Consider the following 23,934-nt stretch of genomic DNA (forward strand, 5'->3'; position numbering starts at 1 on the left):
AGGCAAGGAGTGGGTTTCTTACTGCCCGCAGGCCCTGGGTATGAGCTTTCCTATCCAGGCCCAGTTCACTCCTGCCAGGGGAGGCAGCTTTTCCAGTGATGGGGCTACCGTCCCACTGGAGGCTGAAGGGCGACTTGCCCAGCCTCACCCCTCCTCACTCTCAGACATCAGCTGCACAGTTTCTACCTCAAAGGGACTGTCTTTTCTGTTCATGCTTTAAATCCTTCATGAAGGATTCTCCTTGTGTGCCCGGGTCACGCCAGACCCTGGAGATGGGAACCAAGAGCAACATCAACCAGGGAGGGACAAGCTCTTTTATGTGCCTGCAAGTCACCCTGAAGATCAGTGGTTAGGGCTGGAAGGATGCCCAGGCCCTAGATGCCCCCATCCCTCGCCCTCCCTGCACCCCCCCCCCACTCCCAGGGCCTTAAAGCTGATGCCTACCATTCCCTCCTTGCTGTGTACAGCTGTTGCCACGTACTGTTTTTAATAGCATCTCTTTCATACTAAGAAGTGGCCCAGTATAGATAGGACATCATGGAGGTCACCTTTGTCATTGCCCCACACTGAGCAGTGGGACTGGTGGGTGATGAGGACAGGAAGGCCAGTATCCACTCACCTTCCCCACCTGCCCTTACCACCCTTCGTGTACGACGTGGCTCAAGACACAATGGCTCCTGGACACAACATGTACTTCCTGTTTCAGAGCCTTTGGCCATTGAACTCTGCGGACTGCCATACAGGCCATGAGAGCCCAGAGTCACTTAAACTGTTGACAGACCCTCAAATGGCTGGCAGGCTGTTGAGGAAGCTCCCCTCGTGGGGCATAGGCAAGCCAAGCTCCAGAGTCTCGGGGATAGTCAGGCCAACAGAGCATCCTCAGACAAAAGAGCAGGTCAACCACATATCCACAGCAGGGCAGGAGTCTCTCATGGCTTGTGTCCCTTGCTTGGGAGGGTGGCAAGGTGGTTACCTCATCCCATCTGGGCTGCTGGTTCCCACGAAGAAAAGCTGCTGCCAAGCCGGATACTCCGGGACTTCTAAAGTCATTTGGCATCTGTGCTGGCAATGTGAAGTCTCTAGGGAGCACTGGGCACCCCAAGATCTTGAGAACAGCAATGAGCAGTCCAGCATCTTCTCCCCACCCCGCCCCAACCCCGTGTAGCATCCAGAAGTGGTAGTGGGGAGGGTCCACACATCTTGTAAAGCGAAGTCTAGACTCAGATCAGGAGAGGGGAGGCTGGGGCCAATGCCTAAAGGTCTGTTTAAAAGGCCAGCCATAGATCAAATGCACCTGCCCCTAATCCAGGTACCATTGTCCGTGGTCCCCAAGCTGGTTTAGATGACTTCAGAGTTAGGGGAGTCAGGGACTGGATCTGTAAAAGAAAGGACAAAGAAGTGAATATGGGGGGTGTCTGTATATCCTTGTTCAACTGTGCACCATGAAGATTCCCCAATGTTGGGGGGCCCTGCAGAGCCTGCAGTTCTATTGTTTATTAGTCAGGGTACTGTAAAATCTGGTGACACTCACCTAGGGATGGAAAGAAGACATCCCCAGGGCCTGGAGGAGACAGAGGTGTGCTGGGGTCAGAGAGTAGATGCCGTCCTGATTCCGAAGGTTGCCGCTGAGCCACATAGGACAGTGGGGGTCTGGTCTTTGCCTCGGGCATCCCCTGGAAGGGTGGGGTGTTCTCAAAGCCTGGGTTTTCGATACCTTGGGTGTTGCTGCCAGAGAAGCAGAATTAGGGGTGGTCAGTGCCACTCAGAGACCTTCTGTCCTTCCTGCCTCCCCTTACTTTTCTTCTCTTCCTAGCTGGACAGGGGTGGCCTATTAAAGCCTTTCAGCTCCAAGATTCTAGTGGGATCACTGGTAGACCTTCCTTTGGCATATCTGCGATGCTGTCTCCTTCAAGCACATTGTAGGACAGGGACCAAGCTTCCAGAGGTGACTAATTTCTAAACCCATCCAAGCCAGCCCAAGCCCAAGCCCAGATAACATTGTCCTGACTGTCCGTCTCTGACCTCTCTACCCCCAGAGCAGCCATCGGCTTGTTCATGCCTGCTCAGCCTGAGAGCTTTCTCGTGGAATGCCGGGCACAGCCAAGCCATCCCCCGTGCACTGGGCTGTGCCTGGGTCATGGGCCTCCTATGCATTTGTAATGTCTACCCCAGCCAACTATTTCTACTGCTGCTCATCCTCAGCCAGGGTGGCCACTGAGACCCAAAGGTACCCACTAAAGCACTTCCAAGCAGAATCAGGGCCTAGCAGGGCAGGTGGCACACAGAACAGCCCAGCAGGCCACATGTGCCAGATGTTGCTCTGAGCAGCTGTGTCGAGCTGAGTAGAGGCCCCACATCACACAGGAACACCCCTTCCCTGATGTCTGGGTCCCAGAAAATTTCTCAAAGTCACTGTGGGCCTTACCTGTCCATCGTCACCAACTCCTGGGCACCTACAGATAGACAGAAAAGCTGGTCACAGGAAGGAAGCCTTCTGCAGGCCCCACCCCCTGCACTGGGAGCATACCCAGGAGCCCATATTTTCCCTGAAGAGTCCCGAGTTCCATGTGTCTGTCTTAGCAGGTGGATGCAAGGTGCAGATAGATGCCTTTGTGTACCAGTGAAATACGTCTGTCTTTTCCACATGTGGGATGATGTTTGGCCCCAGGCTTACACTCTTCCCTGCATCCTGACAATGTCACAACTTGAGAATCTAAGTTTCAACCAAAGGCCAAGTCCCTGCATGTGCTGACAGTCGCTTCCTATTGGGAAGTTTACCTCTCTGGTCTTAAGTCACAGCTTATAGGGTAGAGGGTTCAAGGTCAGCTCCTAAGATTAGAAAGTCTGTTCTTTCCTCAATCTCTCCATCCCATCCCATCCTTTCTGTCATTTTCTCCCCCACAAGCTACTACCATCCTTGGGGTCCCCCTAAAACTGCCCATCATCCAAATGCAAGGACACCAACTTCCCTATTTCTTGCAGCTCCCCACAGCCTCACAGGTCCTTCTTATAGGAGGAGGTTTGCATGGGGAAATGGCCCAGGGGAGGGGCATCGGCAAGACCAGCACAGGGAAGTTGCACAAAGTTCCTGAAATCTAGGTCACTTCTGCTGACAGAGTGACTCTGTGTCAGGCTGCGTGGGCCAAGCCCGTCCTCACCACTTTGCTCTGGGGTAAAGATGGCGACCTCCACTTTAGAGCTGAGGGATGCCGAGCTGCCCGTTCGTTCTTTTTCTCTCGTCCCCAGCATGCTAGTCTCCAGGTAACCCAGCCCCCAGCCCAGCACTCAGAAGCTTTCTGCCCAGAGTGCGCCATGCCCTAGGAGCTGACCTGCCGCAGCCCAAGTGCTGAGACCTGCTGATTGCTTTTGGTTCCCAACACTCACAGCTGCTACTCTGGGGTCTGTATGGATCAGTGACTCCCCAGACACCACGGTCTGTCCTTCAGAGCTCTGCTTGTCTAGGCATTAACACTTCTGACATGTGTTTCTGTTGCTAAGTCTGAAGTCACAGGACGGATTTGGGGACTTCCATTCGGAGGCAGAGAAAAGACTTGGAAGTATCTGCTTTAGAAGATAATTTTGGTTTTTTTGTTTTTTTTTTCAAGACAGGGTCTCACTATGTAGTTCTGGCTGCCCTGAAACTCACTATGTAGACCAGGTTGACATCAGACTTAGAGATCTGCCTGCCTCTGCCTCATGAGGGCTGGGATTAAAGGCACGTGCTAGGAGATAAATTCTTGTCCCCTTTCCTGTTACTGTACGTGAGACATCCTTACTCTGGGACAGTAGCAGGCTACAGGACAAGGCTGTTCTCCACAGTCACTCAACATGGCGTGAAGGGCAGCCCATTCCAGCCCATTGCCATCCCAGGGCTAGTCTCTAAGTCCAGGTCACATGCTTTCCAGGGACAGATGGGAAGTTGGAATCCAGTGTTTAGACTGAAGGTATATGGTATAAGTGAACTGGGACCTGTGTCTTCAGAACCCCACATGAATGGTAACACACACACATAACATGTGCACGCACACAAACACACGCACTTCAGTCTTCTTTCCTCCAGCCATCTCTGTTCTACTAGGTCTCATGAGCAGAATGGGAACCCTGTAGATGCCCTACAAGAAAGGTCGGGCCCAAGAAAGGCTGTGTGAAGCCCCCAGCACACTTGTAGCTGCCAGCCTAGAAGGGTCTGCTTCCCAGTGCTTGGTCCCTTCTGACCACGTGACCATCTGACCACGTGACCAGACACTGCGTGGTCTGGGCAAAGGGAAGAGAAAACAGCACCTGGGAATCCATCGGAACCTAGCCTAACCCTGGCATCTCCCCCGCTGTCCCCTCCGCCATTTCTCCCCCTCCAGAGCTCTGGGTTCCTCCTTCACTCTAGTCTGTCACGTGCTCCAGGCTGCCCCTTTAGGGATGCCCACAGGCAGGCTGCAGTAGGTTTATAACTGGAAGAAACCGCCTGAGAGGAAGGGAGAGGAGGCCACAGCCCACAGGGGCTCACTGGGGGCCTCCAGGAAAGAGGGTAAGGGGATGGCAGGCTGATTGAGAGGTGAAGGGGAGGGCAGAGGAAATCTGGTGTGACCCGGTGACAATAGCCTTCCCTCAATTACCTTCTGTAGCTAGGCGGAGGGAGGAAGTGCAAGAACAGAGCTCCCCGTACCCCCGGGCTCCCACCCCTCAGAGAATGTAGGCTGAACAGAGGCTCATAGGAGAGGCTGGGGCAGACAAGGGGCCTTGTCACCCAGAAAAGGGATGAGACTGGTGTTTGTGGCCATGAACTTGAAGCCTAGCTCCCCATTTATTTGCAGTGGGTTTCGTAAGGCAAGTCAGGGAACCGCCCTGGCCCCGGGGAAGTCAGGGAACCATGTCCTCCCCCCGTCCCCCCCCCCAGCCTCGATTTGTCCGTCTGTAAAATGAGGACAGCAATGTCCCCTATTTGGGGTGTTGTGGTGAATAAGTGAAGCACAGATGTGACTTGGCATAGTGCCTGGCAGGGTGACCCCAGCAACTGGGGACCACCTCAGCTCTGCATTTCCAATGTCTTATGACATTCGGCTAGTTAACGTGCAGAGTCTGAGCTCTTGTCTGTGGAAGGAGAGGGACAACTGAAGCTCCAGCTAAAAGCTCCGCTAGTTCTCACATCCCAAAACTTGTTTCTGTCCCAGCAACTGCTGCTCATTACAAAACAAAACCCACCCACAGACACAAGCAGGTCTCTAAGGGATCTCTGAGCGGCAGCATCTTTATAAACCAGTTTGAGCAAGCCCTGCCATTCAGTGTGGCTATCTACTCATTCATATGCAGTGACAAGCCACCCCTGCATGGGCACTGAAGCCGCTGGCAGACATCAGGCCCAGAAAGAAAGGCATATGTAGGTGCCCTTCTCTCTCAGCCACAGAGTCAGCTTCTTGCAGGGGTGCAAAAAAAAAAAAAATGGGAAAGGCCTGTGCAGCCCTCAAGTCCCATGCTTTCCCTGACCTTGCAGCCAGGAAACCCCATCACCATCCCAGGCGAAGGTACTTACGGCGGTGAGAAGCCACCTGCCTCTGCTTATAGACCAGCAGCAGGATGAGTGGCAGGCAGAGGATCCCCACGATGCAGGCACCCGTGGCCAGGGCTGCAGCTGTGATACCTAGAAGGACAAGAGCAGCAGATGTGAGGGCCCCCTTCCCACTTCAGAAGGGAAACTGAGTCACAGAATGACCCCCCCCCCCAGAGGTGGTCAGATTCTATTAGATAGGAGAAGGGAGCTGGGCAGGAATAGAATCCACATAGCATTTGTGGGAAGGTTCCCAAGCTCTGTGGGTACAGACTCTGGAGATATGTATGTGGGCCCGGCTACCCCAAAGGCTTAGGACACCTTTGTAAAGCCACCCTGACTGCAGTTCCCTTCATTCCAAGGGGTACCCATTGCAGAGAAAGCTTAGTTTCCATCTGGAGCCAGGCTCTTCATAGGAAGATGATGAGGCACTGGAAGAAGTAGTTGTTGGGGCTGGAGAGACGGCTCAGAGGTTAAGAACACTGGCTTTTCTTCCAGAGGTCCTGAGTTCAATTCCCAGCAACCACATGATGGCTCATAACGATCTGTAATGAAGTCTGGTGCCCTCTTCTGGCATATATGTATGTATACATAATAAATAATTTAAAAAAAAGAAGTAGTTGTCCAAACCACACCCATGGTTTCAGAGCAAACAGGATGAGAGGCCCAGGCATCCGGGCCCCATACCCAGACCCTTAGTGACCTGAAGAAGCCAGGAAGGTCTAGTAACATCCTTTCAGAGACAGCCCTGTGTCCCCCACCCCACTTGCTTTTAAAGATGAATGTTTTACTGCAATGAAGACAGAATACTCCAGCCTTACCAGGCATGATGGTGCAAGCCACTTTGCACTCAGGAGGCAAAGGCAGGTGGATCTCAGTGAGTTCAAGGCCAGCCTGGTCTACAGAGTGAGTTCTAGCACAGTCAGGACTACATAGAGAAACCCTGTCTCAAAAAATAAAAATAAACCCTAGCCCATCCTTTGAAGGGGACCTTTGATCTTTCTAGACTGAGAACCCTAGAAGCTTGGCCCATGATCACTCATGGACACGTGCACACACACACCAGTTACAAGAGAATACAATTTGCCACAAGAATTAGAGAATTAGGGTAGGGGTATAGCATTTGACTAGCATGCATAGCCCCTGAATTCCATTCCTAGCACTCGAGAAAGGGAGGGAAGACTAAAGAAATGTCCTTTAAAAAAAAAAAAAATCTTTAAATAGTTAAAAACAAAGTGGCTAGAAAAATGTCTCAGTTGGTAAAGCGGTTGCTGTGTAAGCATGGTCACCTGAAAGCTGTTCTCCAGAACCCTTTTAAGAAGCCAGGTATGGTCACATGTAGCTGTCAACTGAGGTGGTGGTCGGGTGTGTGGAGATGGGAGAATCCGTGGGAATCTCTGGTCAGCGAGTTTGTCCTAACTATAAGCTACAGAATCAGTGAAAGAATCTACCTCAAAAACTTAAGCAGCGAGCAATTAAGGAAGATACCCAACATCAACCTCTGGTTCTGTATGTACACATAACATACATGCACACACAAAAATGTAAACACATTTAAAAAAAAAAGTCTCTTCCTTCCCCTCAACCTGGAGCCCCCTCACAACCCACAATCCTCCTCTATCTAGATCTGGTCTTATCTTATGGGAACACAGAAGAATGTTCTCCCGACCCCCAAACACAGTTTGGACATCTCTCTGTCTACACAGAGACCCACTTCATTCTTCCCAGGGCTCTACTATATACAACTTGCCCCAAATGGATGGAAACATCCCTATCTGGTGGGGACATTGTTTACTTCCATTTTCAACAGTCCTCATACTGCAACAAAGAATCCTTGGGCTCAGATTTCTGCTCTCCGGGGCAGTACATCTGGACCTAAGCACTTAGCATCAAAGCGCTGAGCCACAGACCATCCTGTGCGTGTTTTCTCCTAGGCTGTTGCAAAATCGTCTCGGAAAGGGCCATGCCACTGCGTGAGCCCCATATCGTAGGGGGTTGGTTTATTTCAGTCCATCTGCTGACTCCAGGAGTTTAGCTGGGAACAGACGAGCCCTTGGAACCACAACTAGAGTAAGGCCATTTCCTTCCCAATTTGAGCCGTTCTCTCTGCCAAAGCATGGCTAGGATCTCTTGTCATAGGATCGGGTTCACCTCCAGAGAGCTCTAGGAGCCCGATGTGCCGTGGTCTATTTGCTGCCTCTGCACTTTATTTGGGAACAAAGGCCATTTTTATCCCACTGTAAGGCTAAGCAATGCGGCAGCATAAATGGGCTCGCAGTGAGGTGTATGGAACCGAGCAGACCATTGGCAGGCACTTCAGAAGTACCCATTGGTATGGAAACAGTACCGATTGCTAGGCGAATTTCAAAGGACATTCCAACCCACAGGAAAGCGGCATCCCTGCCGGTTTTAATGCGGCTGCATCTGAACGTGGAATATTGAAAGTGAAAACGGTCCATAATTCATGCCGTTCAGTGTGGCTAAACCCCATCCAAGGACCTTACTGTGGGCAACCTGAGAAGCTGGCTGCAGAAGCACTCTTCTCTCATCCCACAGTTACTAAGCAACTCGTGGCGCAGTTAGCCAGGTGCTCACAACCTGCCTTGGAGATTTGGCCCGGACCTCCCTGCCTGACCCTCTTGTCTGCAAGTGGCAATCCTGCCCTCTACAGTTCTTTGGTTTCACTTCCAGAGCCTGTTTCCTTATATATACGCTGGGCTTGTTGTCCAGGCTGTTGTTGGGGCAGGCTCTAGAGGTATGTATGCGGACCCGGCTGCCCCCAGAGGGTTAGGACACCTTTGTAAAGCCACCCTGACTGTAGTTGCCTTTACTCCAAGGTGGCATCCATTGCAGAGAAAGATTAGTCTCCATCTGGAGTCAGGCTCTTCCTGGGAAGAGGATGAGGCACTGACGGAAATAGTTGCCAAAGCCACCCCCATGGCATGTGCCAGGTCTTCTCAGAGCAGGCAGGATGGGAAGGCCCAGCTTGCTCAGTCTAAGTTCAGAGCCTGCCAGGTACCCGTGGGTGTGCACAAAGGAGGCTAAGGAAAGCATCATCTGGCACATCCTGCTGTGTACAGGATGGGAAGGGTACAGAGACAGGCTGCCCCGCCCTGTCCTGATCGCAGGGGAAATCCACGGCCCCTAGGCAATGCCTTGAAATGTCAGCCCACACCTTGGGCAGGCTCCTTCCCCTCCCCAACACTTCCTCTTACCTGAAACGTGGACTTGGACTTGGTCCTGGTTTAATCTAAGCTCTACTCTCCTACAGGGTAGCATTTAGCTACTCAGACTGGAATTAGAAAAAGGGGGAAAACAAAGAGCTGGCCTGGAAGCATCATTAACAGGCCCAGCGAGTGTGCAGTTGAGCACTTGTGTACGAGAGTTGAGGTTGGGGCCTTCCAGAGTTAATGAACGGCAGAGAGAATAGTGCTTAGTAGCTGGCCCTGGGGCCTGTTTCGCAATGGCATGGGTGGCCAGGCAAAGATTCTAGAAATGGGTTCAGAAACCCACCTGTGTGTACCATCAGTTCCCATCCCTTAACACAGGGACAGACGAGTTGCCTTGGGATGTTAGGCCTCCTGTGCATTAAGAGGAAATCGGTACCCACACCTCCGTGGTGATGGAGTTACCCTTGCAGACTGGTGGCTGAGTACTCAGCGCAGTATTCACCTTCTCCCTACTGTTTTGTTCTCCAACCCCCTGGACCTGAGACACACACGGTTCCCATCCCATGCCCTAGGTAACATGTGCTTAGATAACAACATGTCGTAGGCATTCCCGTTCCTCACTAGAGAAATGATGCAGAAAACGGTAGTGCTCCCCAGACTCTCCACACATACTCCCAATGTCTACCCAGGAACCAACTCGGGTTTAGTGGCCAGTGTGGAGACTGCATGAACCAGGAATGTGGAAGGGGACAATCAGAGGTCACCAGTCATTCCCTGCCCTCAACAACCGCAGTGGGATGGAGCATGTTCTTTTGGCCCCCAACAAGACACTTCACTGGACAATAGCTCAAGGAAGCCGGAGCCAGAAAGTGATGTCACAGCTCCAAGAATTGGCAAGGGTTTAAGACATCAAAACCCAAGGGCGGAGATGCAAGGAAAAGAAACCACCTTGCGAACCACCTTGGAGGTCAAGTTTACACTTCCACCTCCCCCTTGCGTTTTTCTTCTAGAGTCTCAGAAGTAGGAAAGTCCCCAACCTCCTTGGCCTGTCCACTTCACACTTCTCCAGTGCTCCCCCTCTACCATCTTGTGTCTCTGTCCCCAAGATTGAAAACATAACGGCTTCTTTTCACAAAGTCCCATTGAAATTGGGTGTAGTGGTTCACACCTGAAATCCCAGAACTTCATAGGCAAAGGCAGGAGGATTGCTGCAAATCTGAGGCCAGCCTGTTCTACACAGCAAGTTCCAGGTCAGCCATGACCTGCCTGAACCTCCTCCCCGCGCCCGCCCCCCCCCCCCCACTAACGACGTGCCAGGCAGTAGCAGAAGTAGCAGTTTGCAAAGAGAGATTCTTGAGGAAGAAGCAGGGCCGGGGTGATTGCTCAGAGTGAAGGAGCCATGGGGAAGTGACCATCGCCCATGCCCCACCACTCTGTCCCTCAAACACATACATGTGGGCACACAGTGTGAACCGTTTGGTGGGAAGGAAGAGGATGCTCAGAGGGGAAGTGAGGACAGCGCCGTGGCTTGGTGCTGAGGACACACTGGAGCTCAGCAGTGTGTGGCAGAAGGGCGTGAACCAAAGGCCTCCCTGCCACACTGGTGTGGCTGGCTCTCACTCAGTTTTGTACATGGTGGGGTTGTTGGTTGGTTGGTTTGAAAATACATGTAATTTGACTAGAAAGTTGCTTTGGTCTTTGAGGCTTCACACAAGGCTGTTGTTCGGCTGGCTCAAATGCTCATGCGTGAGGTCAGGGTCAGGGTTTTCCCTTCTGCCCCTCCAGAGCCTAAGCAAGAGGTAGCTCACATTAGATGCCTGATGAACCTATAAATCACAGCCCTCTTTCTGTGGAAGTGGGGGGCACCCTAAGACATGTATGTCCCCTTGCCTACTGTATATGCCACAGAGCATTCGCCAACCAGCCTCCCTGAGAGCAGAGCCCTCCAGCTCTCTCTGGGGCAGCACCGGGGCTTCCCTGCACTCTGCGTGCCCAGTCCCCTTCCACATGCACAGGAGAAGGACTGTGAACAGAACTGGACAGGCTACAGTCACTGGCCGGCTGTGCCACTGGGCAGTGTGAGCATGTGTCACCTCTGCCGAGTGGGAATGGCGATCTGTGCTTCACAGAGCAAGCAGTAGCAGGGGCCGGGGCTTCCGGGGCCACAGTCAAGAAGGAGAAGGGGAATAGAAGCAGCAGAGAAAATGGGGTCTGCGGGCATATGGTCCCGAGGTGAGAGTCCAGAACAGGGTCCGGGCCCACGGTCAATACAGAAAGAACAGAGTGCCCAGAAGAGACGGGGGGGTGGCCATCCTTACTGTCACTCTCCTGCTCGTTAGATGGGTATGCGGTGCATGTCGATGGTGAGTCTTTGCCTGTGGGAACAAAGAGAGGGCTGTTAGGTGACTGTGAGGCTCATGGGGTCATGGAGGTTGGTCCAGGCTAGCAACTCCTCTCTTGTCATAGGAATCCATGCTAATGCCTGCCTGGCGATGCTGGCCCCTGGAGTCTGCACACCTATGCATGTGTGAACACATGCAAGTGTGAGCATATGAGCACGCATGCACACACACACGCACACACACACACACACACACACAGACACACACACACACACACACACACATTTTCTTACCCCGGATGTTCTCATGCCACCTTCTAAGGCAAATGGGTACCTACTGGTACATCTCGATTCAGTCAGGTCTTGCATTCTCAACTGGGCAGACAGGCAGATATATACACACCTCACAGCCATTTAGCCATGATCAACTCAAACTAAGTACACGATTAGCCGCCCTATGGCCTGCATTTTCTCAGGAGAAATGCTACCAGTTTAGGTACGTACACCCTCTCACATGAAAAGGTCACTCTGCCACAAATAGAGGCACACACAAGGTAATCACGTGTCCGCACCCACTCCTTACACAGCCAACATACCCTTGAGGGCACATCGCTCATAGTCTCATACATAGTCACGTGGCAGAGATGCAGACACCTCCTCCCCACACCCCCAGCCATAGGTATTTGGACAGAATGCTCACCTGTCTGTACCTGCAGCTCCATGTACCCGTAGGACCGTTGGTCTAGGTGGTGGTGCTTGATTTCTAACACCTGACAACAGTAGACACCGCTGTCCTGCAGAGTCACATGGTGTATGGTGATTGAGAAGTTACCGTGGTGGTCGAAAGCTAACTCGAGCCCGTGGGCCTGGGCCTGGTCGTGGCTGGCATTGGCCATCTGGTGGCTTCCATGGTGTGGACGAAAGTGCTGGGCCGTGAAGTTGCGTATGGGCCGATGTTCTTTGCATACTTGAACCTCACTTCGCGAGCTGAGGTACCATGCCTTGTAGAAGGTCGCGTCGTGCCCTTTGGGCACAGAGCCCAGGATCCTGCAGGTGAGGGTGACGTTCTGCCCTTCAGGACACACGTACAGAGAATACGGGGTGGCTACCTTGAAGGCCGCTGCTGGACCTGCTCAGAGAAAGGAAAAGCCTCTGTCACCTGCCTGAGGGTGAGGAGAAAGCTTGACTTTAGTCACTCCCCAGCTGTAGACCCTGGGCAAGTCAAGTGACTTCCTGAGCCTTGGCCCCTTGCTTAATACACGCTCCATTCCAACCTGCACAGGAGGAAGGGGAGAAGATGGGGGCAGAGGAAGGACTTAAGCCAAACAAACTAGCCAGCCAAGATAGGGCCTTCTCCCAAGTAGAACATGAACCTTGGTTCCAGCCCCATTGCGGGCAATGGCTCCACCTTGGACATCCCTCCCCTGCATAGGAAGGAGGTCCAAAGGAGAATGAAAGATCTTAGTCTTTGGCCACGCTCCTGGAGAGTACCAACATCTTCTGCTCACCCCCACTCCTCAGCCAGGCCACACCTTCTTCCAATTCTTCCTCACTGAGCATGGACAGGGCCAGAGCCAGGTGCCCTACCTCTACTTGGGAGCCAGTGACCCAACTGAGCAGAGAAACTTGCGCTCATGACCCTGTGGGCAAAGGCCAGCCAGTGTCTGGGTTCCAGAGACGTGGGAGGGAAGAAAAGCCCTTCCAGCCGGGCGATGGTGGCACACGCCTTTAATCCCAGCACTTGGGAGGCAGAGGCAGGCGGATCTCTGTGAGTTCGAGACCAGCCTGGTCTACAGAGCTAGTTCCAGGACAGACTCCAAAACCACAGAGAAACTCTGTCTTGAGAAACCAAAAAAAAAAAAAAAAAAAAAAATTAAAAAGCCCTTCCAGGGATGGGCGTGGCCCTGCTGGAAAAGGGGTGGATCTTTGGACTTTGAATGAGACTTCACCAGCGAGCGCTTCTACCTAGGCACAATAGTAGGAAAGCAGGGACACTCGGAGCATCTGAGGGACAGGGACCTCATCCATGTACCTCATCCATCTTCCCAAAGCACATAAAAAATCCTCTTGCCCCCATCTCAACCCCCAGTTCCTCTGTTGCTCAACCTGATGGAGCATGAAGGCATGGTTTTTGTTGTTTTGTTTTGTTTTGTTGTTTTTTAGACAGGGGCTAATGTATCCTGGGTTGGCCCCAGACATACTAGGTTTCTGAAGATGACCCTAAGCTAATCTTCCCGTCTCTACCTCTCGGATGGTGAGATTTTGGACATGTGCTGCCAGCTTAGCACAGGGTCTCACACCCAGGGCTCCATGCACCGAGCCACATCCCCAGCCTGGACCCAGTTTTTTTGAGACCAGAATTTGAGCCTGTTCCCCACCCCCCCCACCCCCGCCATGAAGAGAATGGCATTCACTACAGCACAGGCTGGGAGAAGAAAGGTGGGGTGCAGAGGGCTCTAATGTGAGAGGGGCTCTGGTCAGCACACCTTAGCATTGCTTTGCTTTTCATTCATGTTGCAGGGACTGCAGGCGGTCTGGCGGTCAGGGAAAGAGGGTTTAGAATACAGAGAGCGTATGGATGGAGGGCCGGAGTCCTCGCTCAGTCAGAAAAAATGTTCGCCTCCAAAACATGAGGCCCTGGGTTTGGATCCCTAGAGCCCTAGAATCTACGTGTGTTAGAACGGGCCTGTAATTCCAGTGACGGCGAGGTGGGAGGCAGAAAGAGGTGGATGCCGAGAACTTGCTAGCCAGCCAGCCTAGACTTGGTGATGTTCCAGAGCAATGAGAGACCCTGTCTGGAAAGGTAGGAGGGACACCTGCCACCAAGTTTAATGACTGGAGTTCAAGCCACATGATGGAAGGAGAGAATCGAGTCCAGTTCCTGCAAGTAGTCCTTTGTCTCCACACACATGCCATGAAGTGCACATACATCCACACACATGCACCCACACACAAAATAAGTACATAAATGTTTTACAAGGTGCATAGTGACACCTGAGGGTGTCCTCTGACCTCCATACACTTGCATGCACATGCGCGCACACAAACTTTCTCTGTCTCTGTCTCTATTGCTGTCTCTCTCTCTCTCTCTCTCTCTCTGCCCCATCCAGAGGTACCACCTGGACCTCCTCCTCTGAGGCTCCCTCTCTGCTCTCAGAGCCCAGGACCATTAGTACCAAGTTGGGATCCCCTTTAGGGATCTCACAGCCCGGCCCAGTGCAAAAGGCAGCAGCTTGGTGTGACTTTTGGAGCTGAACCAGGACACCGTGGAGTCCAATGACACTGAGTCATTAGGCTGAGTGTTAGGCTTACTGGAAGACAAAAATAAAAACATCAAGAGAAGGGGTGGGTGTTAAGGCCTGGACAGGAATCATTCGCACGAGTGTCCTAAAAGTGTTCTCTCTGTAATTCAAGAAACACTTCCGAGGACAGAGGCCAAAATCCAACAGAATGGAGAAGCTGGCTTCAAACCCTTCACCACAAAAGTCTGAAAGACGAGTAATGGCTGATAATCTAGTACTACAGGGCTTGTGTATGCCCATGAAAATATAAGGGGGACAATGATCGCATGGCTCCAAAGAATGCCCGTAGGGGAGGAGCATTAGGCCTTCGAGGTAAGGAAGACAGACAGACATTCCAGAGCCTTTCCCCAGCTCTGTTCAGACACAAAGGAGATTTCTGGAATGCTGTTGCCGAGGTGAGTGCAGATCTCAAACCTTCTTTGGGGAGATACCATCTCCTTTTCAGGCAGTGACAGGCCCAGGAAGGGAAAGTGGTTTCCCTTCTGGAGACCTCATGTAAAACAGGCTTCCCAGAACTCGGAGAAGCAGTGGCTACACCCAGGAGTCTGTGTTGCAGGTGACGGCCCAGGAGAGTAGGGTTGGATTCTTCCCCCTTCACTAGTGAGGAGACCAACTCCAGAGACAGGGTCTTGATTGCTCGCCATCCCTCAGCAAGGGACCGCTGGAGATTGACTTCAACCCAGGCGTGTGTACTGTCACAAAGCCAGGAACTCCCCTCTAGCCTATGGACCTTGCATTTAATTCTTAAAGCAGGGAGCTGTTGTTGTTATTGTTGTTTGGAATTGCTAACATTTAAAAAGGCATGGATTTGTGGCTCTGGAGAGTTTGCTCAATGATTAACAGCGCTGGTTGCTCTTCCAGAGGACCTGGGTTAAATTCCCAACACTCACATGGTAGCTCACAACTGTCTCTAACTCTAGTCCCCGGGCATCTGATGCCCTCTTCTGGCCTCCTCTGACATGAGGCATGTACGTAGTAAACATATATATGCAGACAAAACTTCCATACCCATAAAATAATTTTAAGTGGGTACTTAATAGGAAAATTTTAACTCCCAGTTTCTCTTTGAAACAGCGAACAGCTAGCTAGGTCTCTGGTTTTATCCACACCCACCCAGAGGTTCCCTCACAGGCCTGTATAGACTGCATATGGCCGCTAAACCCTGGCTCTGCCAGATACAGGAGGGGGCTACCTAAGGAAAGGGTTTTCCCCAGACATCCACAGAGGGAGCCATACCTCTGCCCTACCCCTGCAGCCACACAGCAGCAACCCCAGCCTTCTTTCTCCTCTGCTCACTACCTCCAGCTTGGGAGCCACCACCGTCCTTGCAGCCAAATTCAGTTCCATCAGCATTTGCCTAGTGCACAGCCCCTGGGGGCTATCAGGAGGGCAGGCAGAACAGAGACCAGAGCTGCGGGCCTGCGATGGCTGAGGGACACAGGACAAATGGCAAGACACTTAGAGGCCAAAGGCGTGGGTGAGGGGGGACTCACGTGTGGCATGAGTGTCCCCTGAATTGCAGGGAGAGGTGGCGGCAGGGGGAGGGGTGCCAAGCTGAGAGCCCTCAGAGCCAGGGCAGTGGTACCTGCTCAGGTCTGTACCAGAGCAGGGGAAAGGATCCAGTCCCATTTTATTTTCAAGGGGCCATGGAGAGAGCAGGGATCAGAGAGAGTAGGATTGGGGGGTCTGGGCTCCACCCCACCCATCCACACTGACTTCTCATTCCCAAAGTCACCAAAACCTCTTCCTGAGTTAGAGTGACGGAGAAGCTGTCCTTGGATGGGGGTTGGCTTGGAGGGTGTTTGGATCTTAGACTTGAGGTTCAGGTAAGAGGGGGCAGAAAAGATAGGGTTTGTCCTGAGCAGGGGGTCAGAAACCCCTCGTGTCTGAAGCTCAGAGCTGGTCCTTAGGGAAACACTCTGGCGCACAGAAAACAGCACACGGGCATGCAGAAGGGCCTGGGCACATACCTGTGTGTACACACACTCTTGGGCCCCGTGCAGCCCGGCTGGAATTATAATTACTTGTCGGGAGGATGTTGCTCAATGTCCGCTACAGATCCCTTAGGCCACCTGGGTTATTGTCAGAGACCAGGAAAGTGGGTGGGGAGGAAAGCTCCTAACTCTAGGGTAGCCAAGTTCACATGGGACAGGAAAGTGTGCCAAGCCCTGGCCTGAGCGTGTACCAGTGAAGAACATGGCCTTTGGGGACAGGCCCCCTGAGCCCTCACCTTGTCCTATTTGCCACTGAGTAAGACCACCCTATACATGCAGGAGGGGATTCTGTGAGCTAGGAAAATTCCGGATCTGGGGACTGCTATACTCTGCCCTAGACAGCAAGATTCCTGGGCCCTGGGGCCTCCTGGGCTAGGCCTTTGCTATTTGGACCTATGCAGCTGCCCTTGAGAGAGTCCCGTGTCTGAAGCCCTTCAGCTCTGCTCTCAGGTCCACTTCTTTTTACTCTTATTGTTTTTAATTGTGTGTGTAGAATAGCATGATAGGGGTGTGTGTGTGTGTGTGTGTGTGTGTGTGTGTGTGTGCATATACACACATGAAAGCAGGTACCCACAAAGGCCAGAGCTAGAGCTGGGATTGTAGACAGTTGTCAGCTGTCTGGTGTTGGAGAATGCTGAGAACTAAACCCAAGCCCCCTGGAAAAGCAACAAGTACTCTTAACCCCAAACCATCTCTATCGGCCCCTCAGGGCCACTCTTTTTTTGTTTTTGTTTTTTAAACAGGGTTTCTCTGTAACTTTGGAGCCTGTCCTAGAACTAGCTCTTGTAGACCAGGCTGGCCTCGAACTCACAGAGATCTGTCTGCCTCTCTCTATCTCCCAAGTGCTGGGATTAAAGGTGTGCGCCGCCACCACCTGGCAAGGTCCACTTATATGTTAGGCACTTTATTCTAATGTGGTATAATCCCCTATTCTATGTATTTCAGTTTTTAAAGAATTATTGCTATTATTTGTACTTTTGTCTGGTTTCTTGTTCGACTGGGTCTTAGGGGTTAGTTGGTTGATTTTTGTTTTTTTTTTTTTTTTTTTTTGAGACAGCTTTTGGCTATGGAACTCCTAGTCTAAAACTCACTGTAGCCCAGGCTGGCCTTGAACTTGTGATCCTCTTGCAGCTGCCTCCTTGCAGCTCATCCTCCTTTTCAAGATAAAACTGCCTAGAGAAATAGAGTGAGTTGCTTGAGGCTCCTGTGACTGAGCTGAGACCCTGTCACACCTTCAGCAGGCAGACAGGAAGTGCACTCCTTCCAACCACCCTCCCAGGGTGGGTGGAGCCCACATTTCATCTTTCAGCTGACCCCAAGCTGACCCCTACCTAGACTGTTTCTTCTGCTCTTCGGACCCAAACCAGAACATTCTTTCATTCCACAAATAATATTTAGCAAGATCTTAACATGAGTCAGGCTCAAAGCAGAGGCTGTGGAGCTCAGGGCTCCCCGAGGGGACAGCCCTTGCTGCTTTTCCTAGCTGTGGCATCCAGCTACAGACGACAGAGCCCAGACTCTGCTGGAAAGTTTCAAAGGAACTCTTACTTGGCATCCTCTCCCTCCGGTCTTGTTTTTGAGGCCGTCATCTCTTGCCACACAGCAGGCTCTGTGGGCGTATAGGGGATGGGTGTGTGTGGGTGTGGACAAGCTTTCGTATTGTAAATTTTTCTCAGGAGCTAGCTTTACCCACAGTCACCAAGGCAACCCCCCAGAAGTTTTGGAGGTAGGTCCTAAGTTTTGGAGCTTGATTGGCCAGGTCAGGAAAGCCCTACTCAGACAGCTGAGGTCTGTCCAGCTGTTAGCTTGCCAAGTAAACAATTATTTGACTGTCTACAGTTGCTAGTCTTAAACTGAGGAGAGAGATGGGAACTCTGGCCTCCCGGGCATGGGAACAGGTCCCAGCTCAGAGGCCCCATTTCCCAGATGGTCTCCAGGTGCCTAAAGGGAAAGGCTGGGCTATATCATTAGCAAGACTTACAGTACACAGGGAAACAGAGGCAGGGTCCAATCAAAACCCAGAGGAAGTGCCCCAGGGTGAAGGCTGCAGGCTGAAGCCAGCAAGTCTGTGCAGAGGGTTGTCTAGCTAGGGAGGACAAAGGGTATCTCAGATGTGTTTATTGATCCCTGCCCCAGCAGGAAGTGTCCTTTCACATGGACCAAGGAGGCTGGGAAGGGGAAGCAGGGCTCTATGGGAGGAAGCCACACTTCCAGCACCTTGGGAAAACGGCCTGCATCCAGGGATAGAGGCCCTAGTCACTGTGCCTCCTGGGGAGGGTCTGGGCAGTGGGCCAAGGGCCCTGGCTTGGGAAGACTCCTCTGAAGGATTCCAACCCAGACTCAAGGCCTCTCTGAGGAGGACTCAACCTCATGGCCACTACAACCAGGGAGACTTCCTAATATCTGATTCCATCCATGCAAGGGGCTCCCTTGGTAGGATTGTTCCAAGCACTCAGACATGGACTTGTTTTTTAATTAATTTCCAAGCCTGTGAAATAGAAACTTGGGTTAGGAAGCCAAAACACAAAAGAAACCTGTCTATAGTCTCACAGAGAATATGTTGTGGACAGAATTCTAACCCCAGCCTCTGGGAGCAGATGTTGTCTCTAGAAACCAGAGGCAACCCGAGATTGGCTCCACCTCCTTCCCACAGATGGACACCTGACCTAGCCAATGAGGACTTAGTTTGCCTGGCAGCATTAATAACTCAAGTAGTTTTACTTTTGATTTTACATTAAAGAACACGGAATCATAAAGAGAGACATTTGGTCCCCGTTCAGTGTTCTCTTAGCCCAGATTCTATCAAAGAGAAAGTCAGGGCTGATGCCACTGTATCATCAAAAAATTTTTTTTAATTTTTTACTTAATTTATTTCTACAAAGAAACAGCAACAGGCTTTACATGCTGAGTCTGGTTCAGCTTAAGTTTCCAACTAACATTTAATTCCCTTATTTGGCTTGCCAATGGGGTTCTTCTATATGTTCTATTTGTGGCCGATGATACCCGCTTTCCACTTGTGACACTGACTTAAAATTTCCTTTAAAATTTTTTTTTACGTTAAAGAAAAGTGTAGATTTAAAGGAAAAACAAGTAGGTAAATGTTCGTCAGATATTACGTACAGGTGATGAGCAAACGGACCCAGAATGCACCAAGGGGAATTACCCTCCCCGGAGAGCAGCGGCCATCTGCAACTATATGTCACCCAGCCTGTACATGGCTCTGGCTCGGTTGGGGGGAGGTGTGTGCTTGGGGCCCCATGCTGAGGGAGTAGCTCAGGCAGGACTGGGGTCTCCTTGGAAGCTAAGACCCTAGGTAGAAAGGCCAGTGTGAGGGCTTGGTTTGTAGCTGAACACAGCAAGTTCATGATGGGGAACACGGGGCCCTTGCTTTGCTCTGGAGGTGGTCAACAGAGAATGGGCTGAATATGCAAACGGAATGTGAGAGAAAGCCCACAGATAAGCCCGCACTAGGCCAGGCTGGCTGTTGTGGCCTCATCTCTAGAGGATTTAGGAAGAAAACCACAGACACCCCATGGCCATTCACACTCTTTTGTTGTTGGTGGTGGTAGTGGTGGTGGTTTTTTGAGACAGGGTTTCTCTGTAGCTTTGGAGCCTGTCCTGGAACTCACTCTGTAGACCAGGCTGGCCTCAAACTCACAAAGATCTGCCTGCCTCTGCCTCCTGGGTGCTGGGATTAAAGGTGCCTGGCCATTTCAGACTCTTGGTCCAGTTGGGTAGCTAGAACCAACCTGGGCATCCTTCAGGCATTAGGAGTCTAGGAAATGCATTCCCAGTGATATTTTCTCCATGGCATCCTCTGTCCTGGACGCTCGTTGGGGGCTCTGTAGGCAGTAAAAACTCAGAAAGCCACTGGTATGGAGTCCTCAGAAACCAGGAAAGGACCCACTACCGACATCACAAAGACCAGGCATCATGGGAAGTTTCACCCATCAGCTCCTCCACACAGCTGTGTCTGAGGATGGACCATTGCCCTTTAGTATATATGAAGACTTGATCAAAGATACTAAGAAGCTTGCCCAGCTCACATAAGGCCAGTTAAGATTTGAACACAGGTCTAACTACAAAACAGTTAAGCAAGAGCTGGAGGAAGTTCTGCCATACAGCTATATACCAAACCCCTTGCTTAAACATCAGGAAGGCCATGGTCCAGCCAGTCCTTCAAAAGGGATCCATAGGTGGCAAGGCCAGAATGGTCCTGGGCAACAGTTGCCTTTGAACCTAGGACCTCAAGTCCAAGACTCAGCCAGTACCAACAGGCCACATGAGCCCTGAGGACCCTCTGTTTCTCCTGCTTGGACCTAAGATCCTGTATCCTGTAGCTTCCATCTGGTACCCCTTTCCTAAATCCACAGTAGCCTTGCAGCCAGCCTAGCTCAGTACTCTTAGGAATTTCTGGCCCCTGGGCATCCCATGGCATGGCCATCTCTAGTCTCAGGCTGCTGAGCAGGGCTTATATGATTTCCTAAGAGCTGACCACTACCAGATCAGAGGCTTGCAGCACTGAGTTTACTCAATAGGGCTTTGCAGCCTTGTTTACCATGAAAGGGAAGACAGCTGCCAGTCTCCCACACCAGTGCCTGCGTGAAAGGGGCTCCTGGGTCAGACTGGGGACAGGCAAGGTAGTAACTTCCTCAAACCTTAGGAACGCTGTGCAGAAGAGATCCTGTACCACCTGGGGTCTGCTGGCTCCTGGCTCTCAAGGCAATACCCCCCCCACCCCCTCCACCCTCATCTCAGCCCATGACAGGCTAGGAAAGGAGTGTGTTTTCTGTGCTCCAAGTGCCTCCTAAGCTCTGACCTCTTGAAGTTCCCCGCAGACTCCCATTTCACCCTGCCCCAAATGCCGTTCTGCCCAAGGGAACCCAGCACGTCAGCTGACTGGTGAGTGTCCTCAGCCCCCACACCTCCTGACCACCATGTCTGCTATAGGAAAGAAAAGAAAAGCATGCATGATTGTGTTTATAACTGAGGTTATAGCCAGTGCTGAAGTCAGAGCAGCATCAGGCTGAAAGACTCCTTCTTCGTCCCTTTCCTGAAAGCCACCCAGACCCCTAATGACCTCCCTGAGCTGAACCATGGGGAGGTGGCCCTCAGCTCACCAAGTAGATTGAGTAGCCAAAAGCCATGGCTGTGCAGTCTTCTGGGTTTGGAGGCACAGTAGGGTGCGGATTCCCAGCTCCCCTCAGGGCCTCTTTGCTGTTGAATGTTCTGCAAGTTGTGCCCCTCTACTCGGAATCTCTGGGACTTAGTTCCCCAAATTGGGGCTGATGAACAGAGGATAGGGAAGGGACAAGAAAGGGGGCCTTGGGGAGTCACTTGAGGGGAAGATGGTAGCCTGTGGTATATGCAGTACTGGTCTTCCTGCCAGCCGCTGTCCCCCGTTCCTGAAAGCCATATCGTTCAAGGAGCCTTGACCTTGGTGCTGGGCATTCCCACACACAGACCTGAACCACCCCATCCCTGCCTCAGTCTCTCCCTTTGAGTGTCAGGGATCATCCAGGCCAGGCTCACATTATTCTGTCTGTAGGGTGTGGGTGCCTTCTTCCTTATCAGAGGTCCAGGCCTGCCTCCCAGTGTTGATAAGAAGTTCTCTGCCTCTCCTCCCTTTCCTTACGTCAACTTTCTTCTTTCTTTTCTGATCGGCCCATTGGCTCCCTCTGGCGAGCCCACCACCTCCACCCGGACACGACTGACACTGTCCCTGCCTGGACCCTTTCTCCAGCTTGCAGAAGCTACTTGTGTCCTGGGTTTTCTAAGCAGGGAAGGATGGGGCAGGCAGTCTCCAAGGGACACCCTTGGCTACCACCTGGCCACCTATCAGAATACCCCCTTGTTCTTTAAGCTCTTCTGCTCCGGGCAAGTAAGGACCAGGCTCTGGGGAACGGCTGTGTCCTGGGACAAGATGAAAACTGTGACTCTGGATTTTGGAAGTGACACCTCCCTGTGTGTGGTTCTTCAGGGAGTGTCCCCTCTCTTCCCCAGTACTCCATACTGGCTGCTCAGTATGGCCACCACAAGACTCACTGATCGCCCAAATGGGTCATCAGATTTCAATACAGAGCAAGAGACAAAACTGCCCAGATCTGGGAGTGCCCATCAAAACTCATCCAAGAGTGTCAAAGGGAAGGGGTATTGGGTTACAGCACCACACCCCCCAAGCCCTCTAAGACTCTGGAGCAGGAAGGCAGGGAGATTCCCCAGGTGTCAAAAGCCAGTCAACAACTACTAAAGGAGCAGGTGACTCTCTCCACGTCCCTTTCCTGCCTTGCAGAAGCTCTTCATGACCCCTGCTCCCGGTTCTCTGGGCAGGGAAGTGTCGCAGGCAGTCCCCTAGAGACACCTTTGCCTGCAGTTTTGGCAGCTGTTAGCACTGACAGATGTGCTCGGCCACCACTACACCCTGCTGGGCTGTCCCAGCAGCCCCAGAGCAGCGGTAGGGTGGGGATCACCGCAGGCTGAGGGGATTCAGGGCACTCCCATCCTGCCTGGGTCCCTCCACCCTACCCGGCTTGTACTCCCAGGCTCTCTTCCCCTATGCGCCGCCGCCTGCAGACTTTACCTCTGGATGCAGTCAGGAAAAGAGCGAGGAGCAGGGTCCCACAGCGCAAGCCGCAGGCCTCTGGGACCGTGGGGACACCCATGTCGCCGTCGAGCCGAGGAAGAGCAGACACAGACTGCTGGGGTGCGCGTGGAGCAAGCGGGGCTCCGGGAGTACAGGGATCCTGCTGTACACACCGCCTGTCGGAGTGAGTGTGTTGAGTGTGTGCGTAACCCAGGCCAGCTCCCCGCCCAGCAGCGCCCCCGCTGGGCGGCGGGCGGTACTGTGTCTCCAAGTAGATAGACGTGGCAAGTGTCCAACCAGCCACTTCCTTCTATAAAGACCTTTCTACTGTCTCTCTAGGTGCTTTTCAGAGATTATGTATGCCGTGCACACTAAGGAATGAATCCCAGTCTAACCCGGCCAGATTTACAGTTCACATAGTCTGGAGGCCAGAACTTTGTTTCTACAGGCTCCAGCACGCCCAGGGTTAAGTTCCTGCTGCCGAAGGAAGGAAGGAATGGGTGGGTGTGGGGGTGTAAGGATGGATAAGTCAGTGAAATCTGTAGTCCACAGTGAGTTCAGCAAGTGGGAGGGGTCTTGGCCTTCTCTGCGCTTGTATGCTCTGCAGTTGAGACACCTTAGTACACCTGCGCCTGCATGCATACCCACCTGAAATGCAGCAAGGCATTCACCAGTCCAGAACTTCCCAACTCAGGACGGGCAGCCACATCTGTTGGCATGCCCCATGGCTTTTTCCCCCAGGGCTTTGCCCACTGGTGCCCAGTTATCCTTAGACTCACTTCATTCTGTTTTGTTTTAGTTTACACGTGGTTGTTTATTTTTGTTTGGTTTGTGTTGTTTTGTTTGTTGTTGGGGTTTTGTGGCTTTTAAGGCTTTAGCTTTTTAAGGCAGGGCGTTGCTGTGTAGCTCAGGCTGGCCTCAAGATTCTCCGACCTCGGCCTATTGCATGCTGGGATTACAGTAGTGCAGAACTCCGCGCCCTCTGCCCTCTATAGATATATAGAT

The 23,934-nt window shown here is 52.1% G+C and overlaps 2 protein-coding genes across 3 annotated transcripts in view; one reads left to right on the plus strand and one right to left on the minus strand.

The window, feature by feature from the left end:
* The window catches only part of LOC126498939 (cadherin-23), a 71,232-nt gene that overhangs the window by 9,345 nt on the left and 37,953 nt on the right, over positions 1-23,934 (plus strand). Inside the window, exon 1 of one of the 2 annotated variants that reach the window (XM_050137946.1) lies at positions 23,021-23,113. The exons of the other annotated variant lie outside the window; for it this stretch is intronic. The gene's annotated coding sequence lies outside the window, so the exon portion shown is untranslated. Of the gene's footprint in view, positions 1-23,020; positions 23,114-23,934 lie in introns of those variants that run through there. 2 annotated transcript variants of the gene reach the window in all.
* Positions 676-23,113, minus strand: Vsir (V-set immunoregulatory receptor). The gene is made up of 7 exons (XM_050137968.1): positions 22,927-23,113; positions 11,751-12,179; positions 11,028-11,084; positions 5,525-5,632; positions 2,426-2,453; positions 1,532-1,725; positions 676-1,376 (listed from the first exon to the last, which is right to left on the minus strand). The coding sequence occupies exons 1-7, from the start codon at positions 23,006-23,008 to the stop codon at positions 1,339-1,341; spliced, it is 936 nt and encodes a 311-aa protein (XP_049993925.1). The 5' UTR covers positions 23,009-23,113; the 3' UTR covers positions 676-1,338.

This window comes from Alexandromys fortis, unplaced genomic scaffold, assembly GCF_014885135.2.
Source record: "Alexandromys fortis isolate MF-2015 unplaced genomic scaffold, M_Fortis_MF-2015_v1.1 scaffold_9, whole genome shotgun sequence".
NCBI lineage: Eukaryota > Metazoa > Chordata > Mammalia > Rodentia > Cricetidae > Alexandromys > Alexandromys fortis.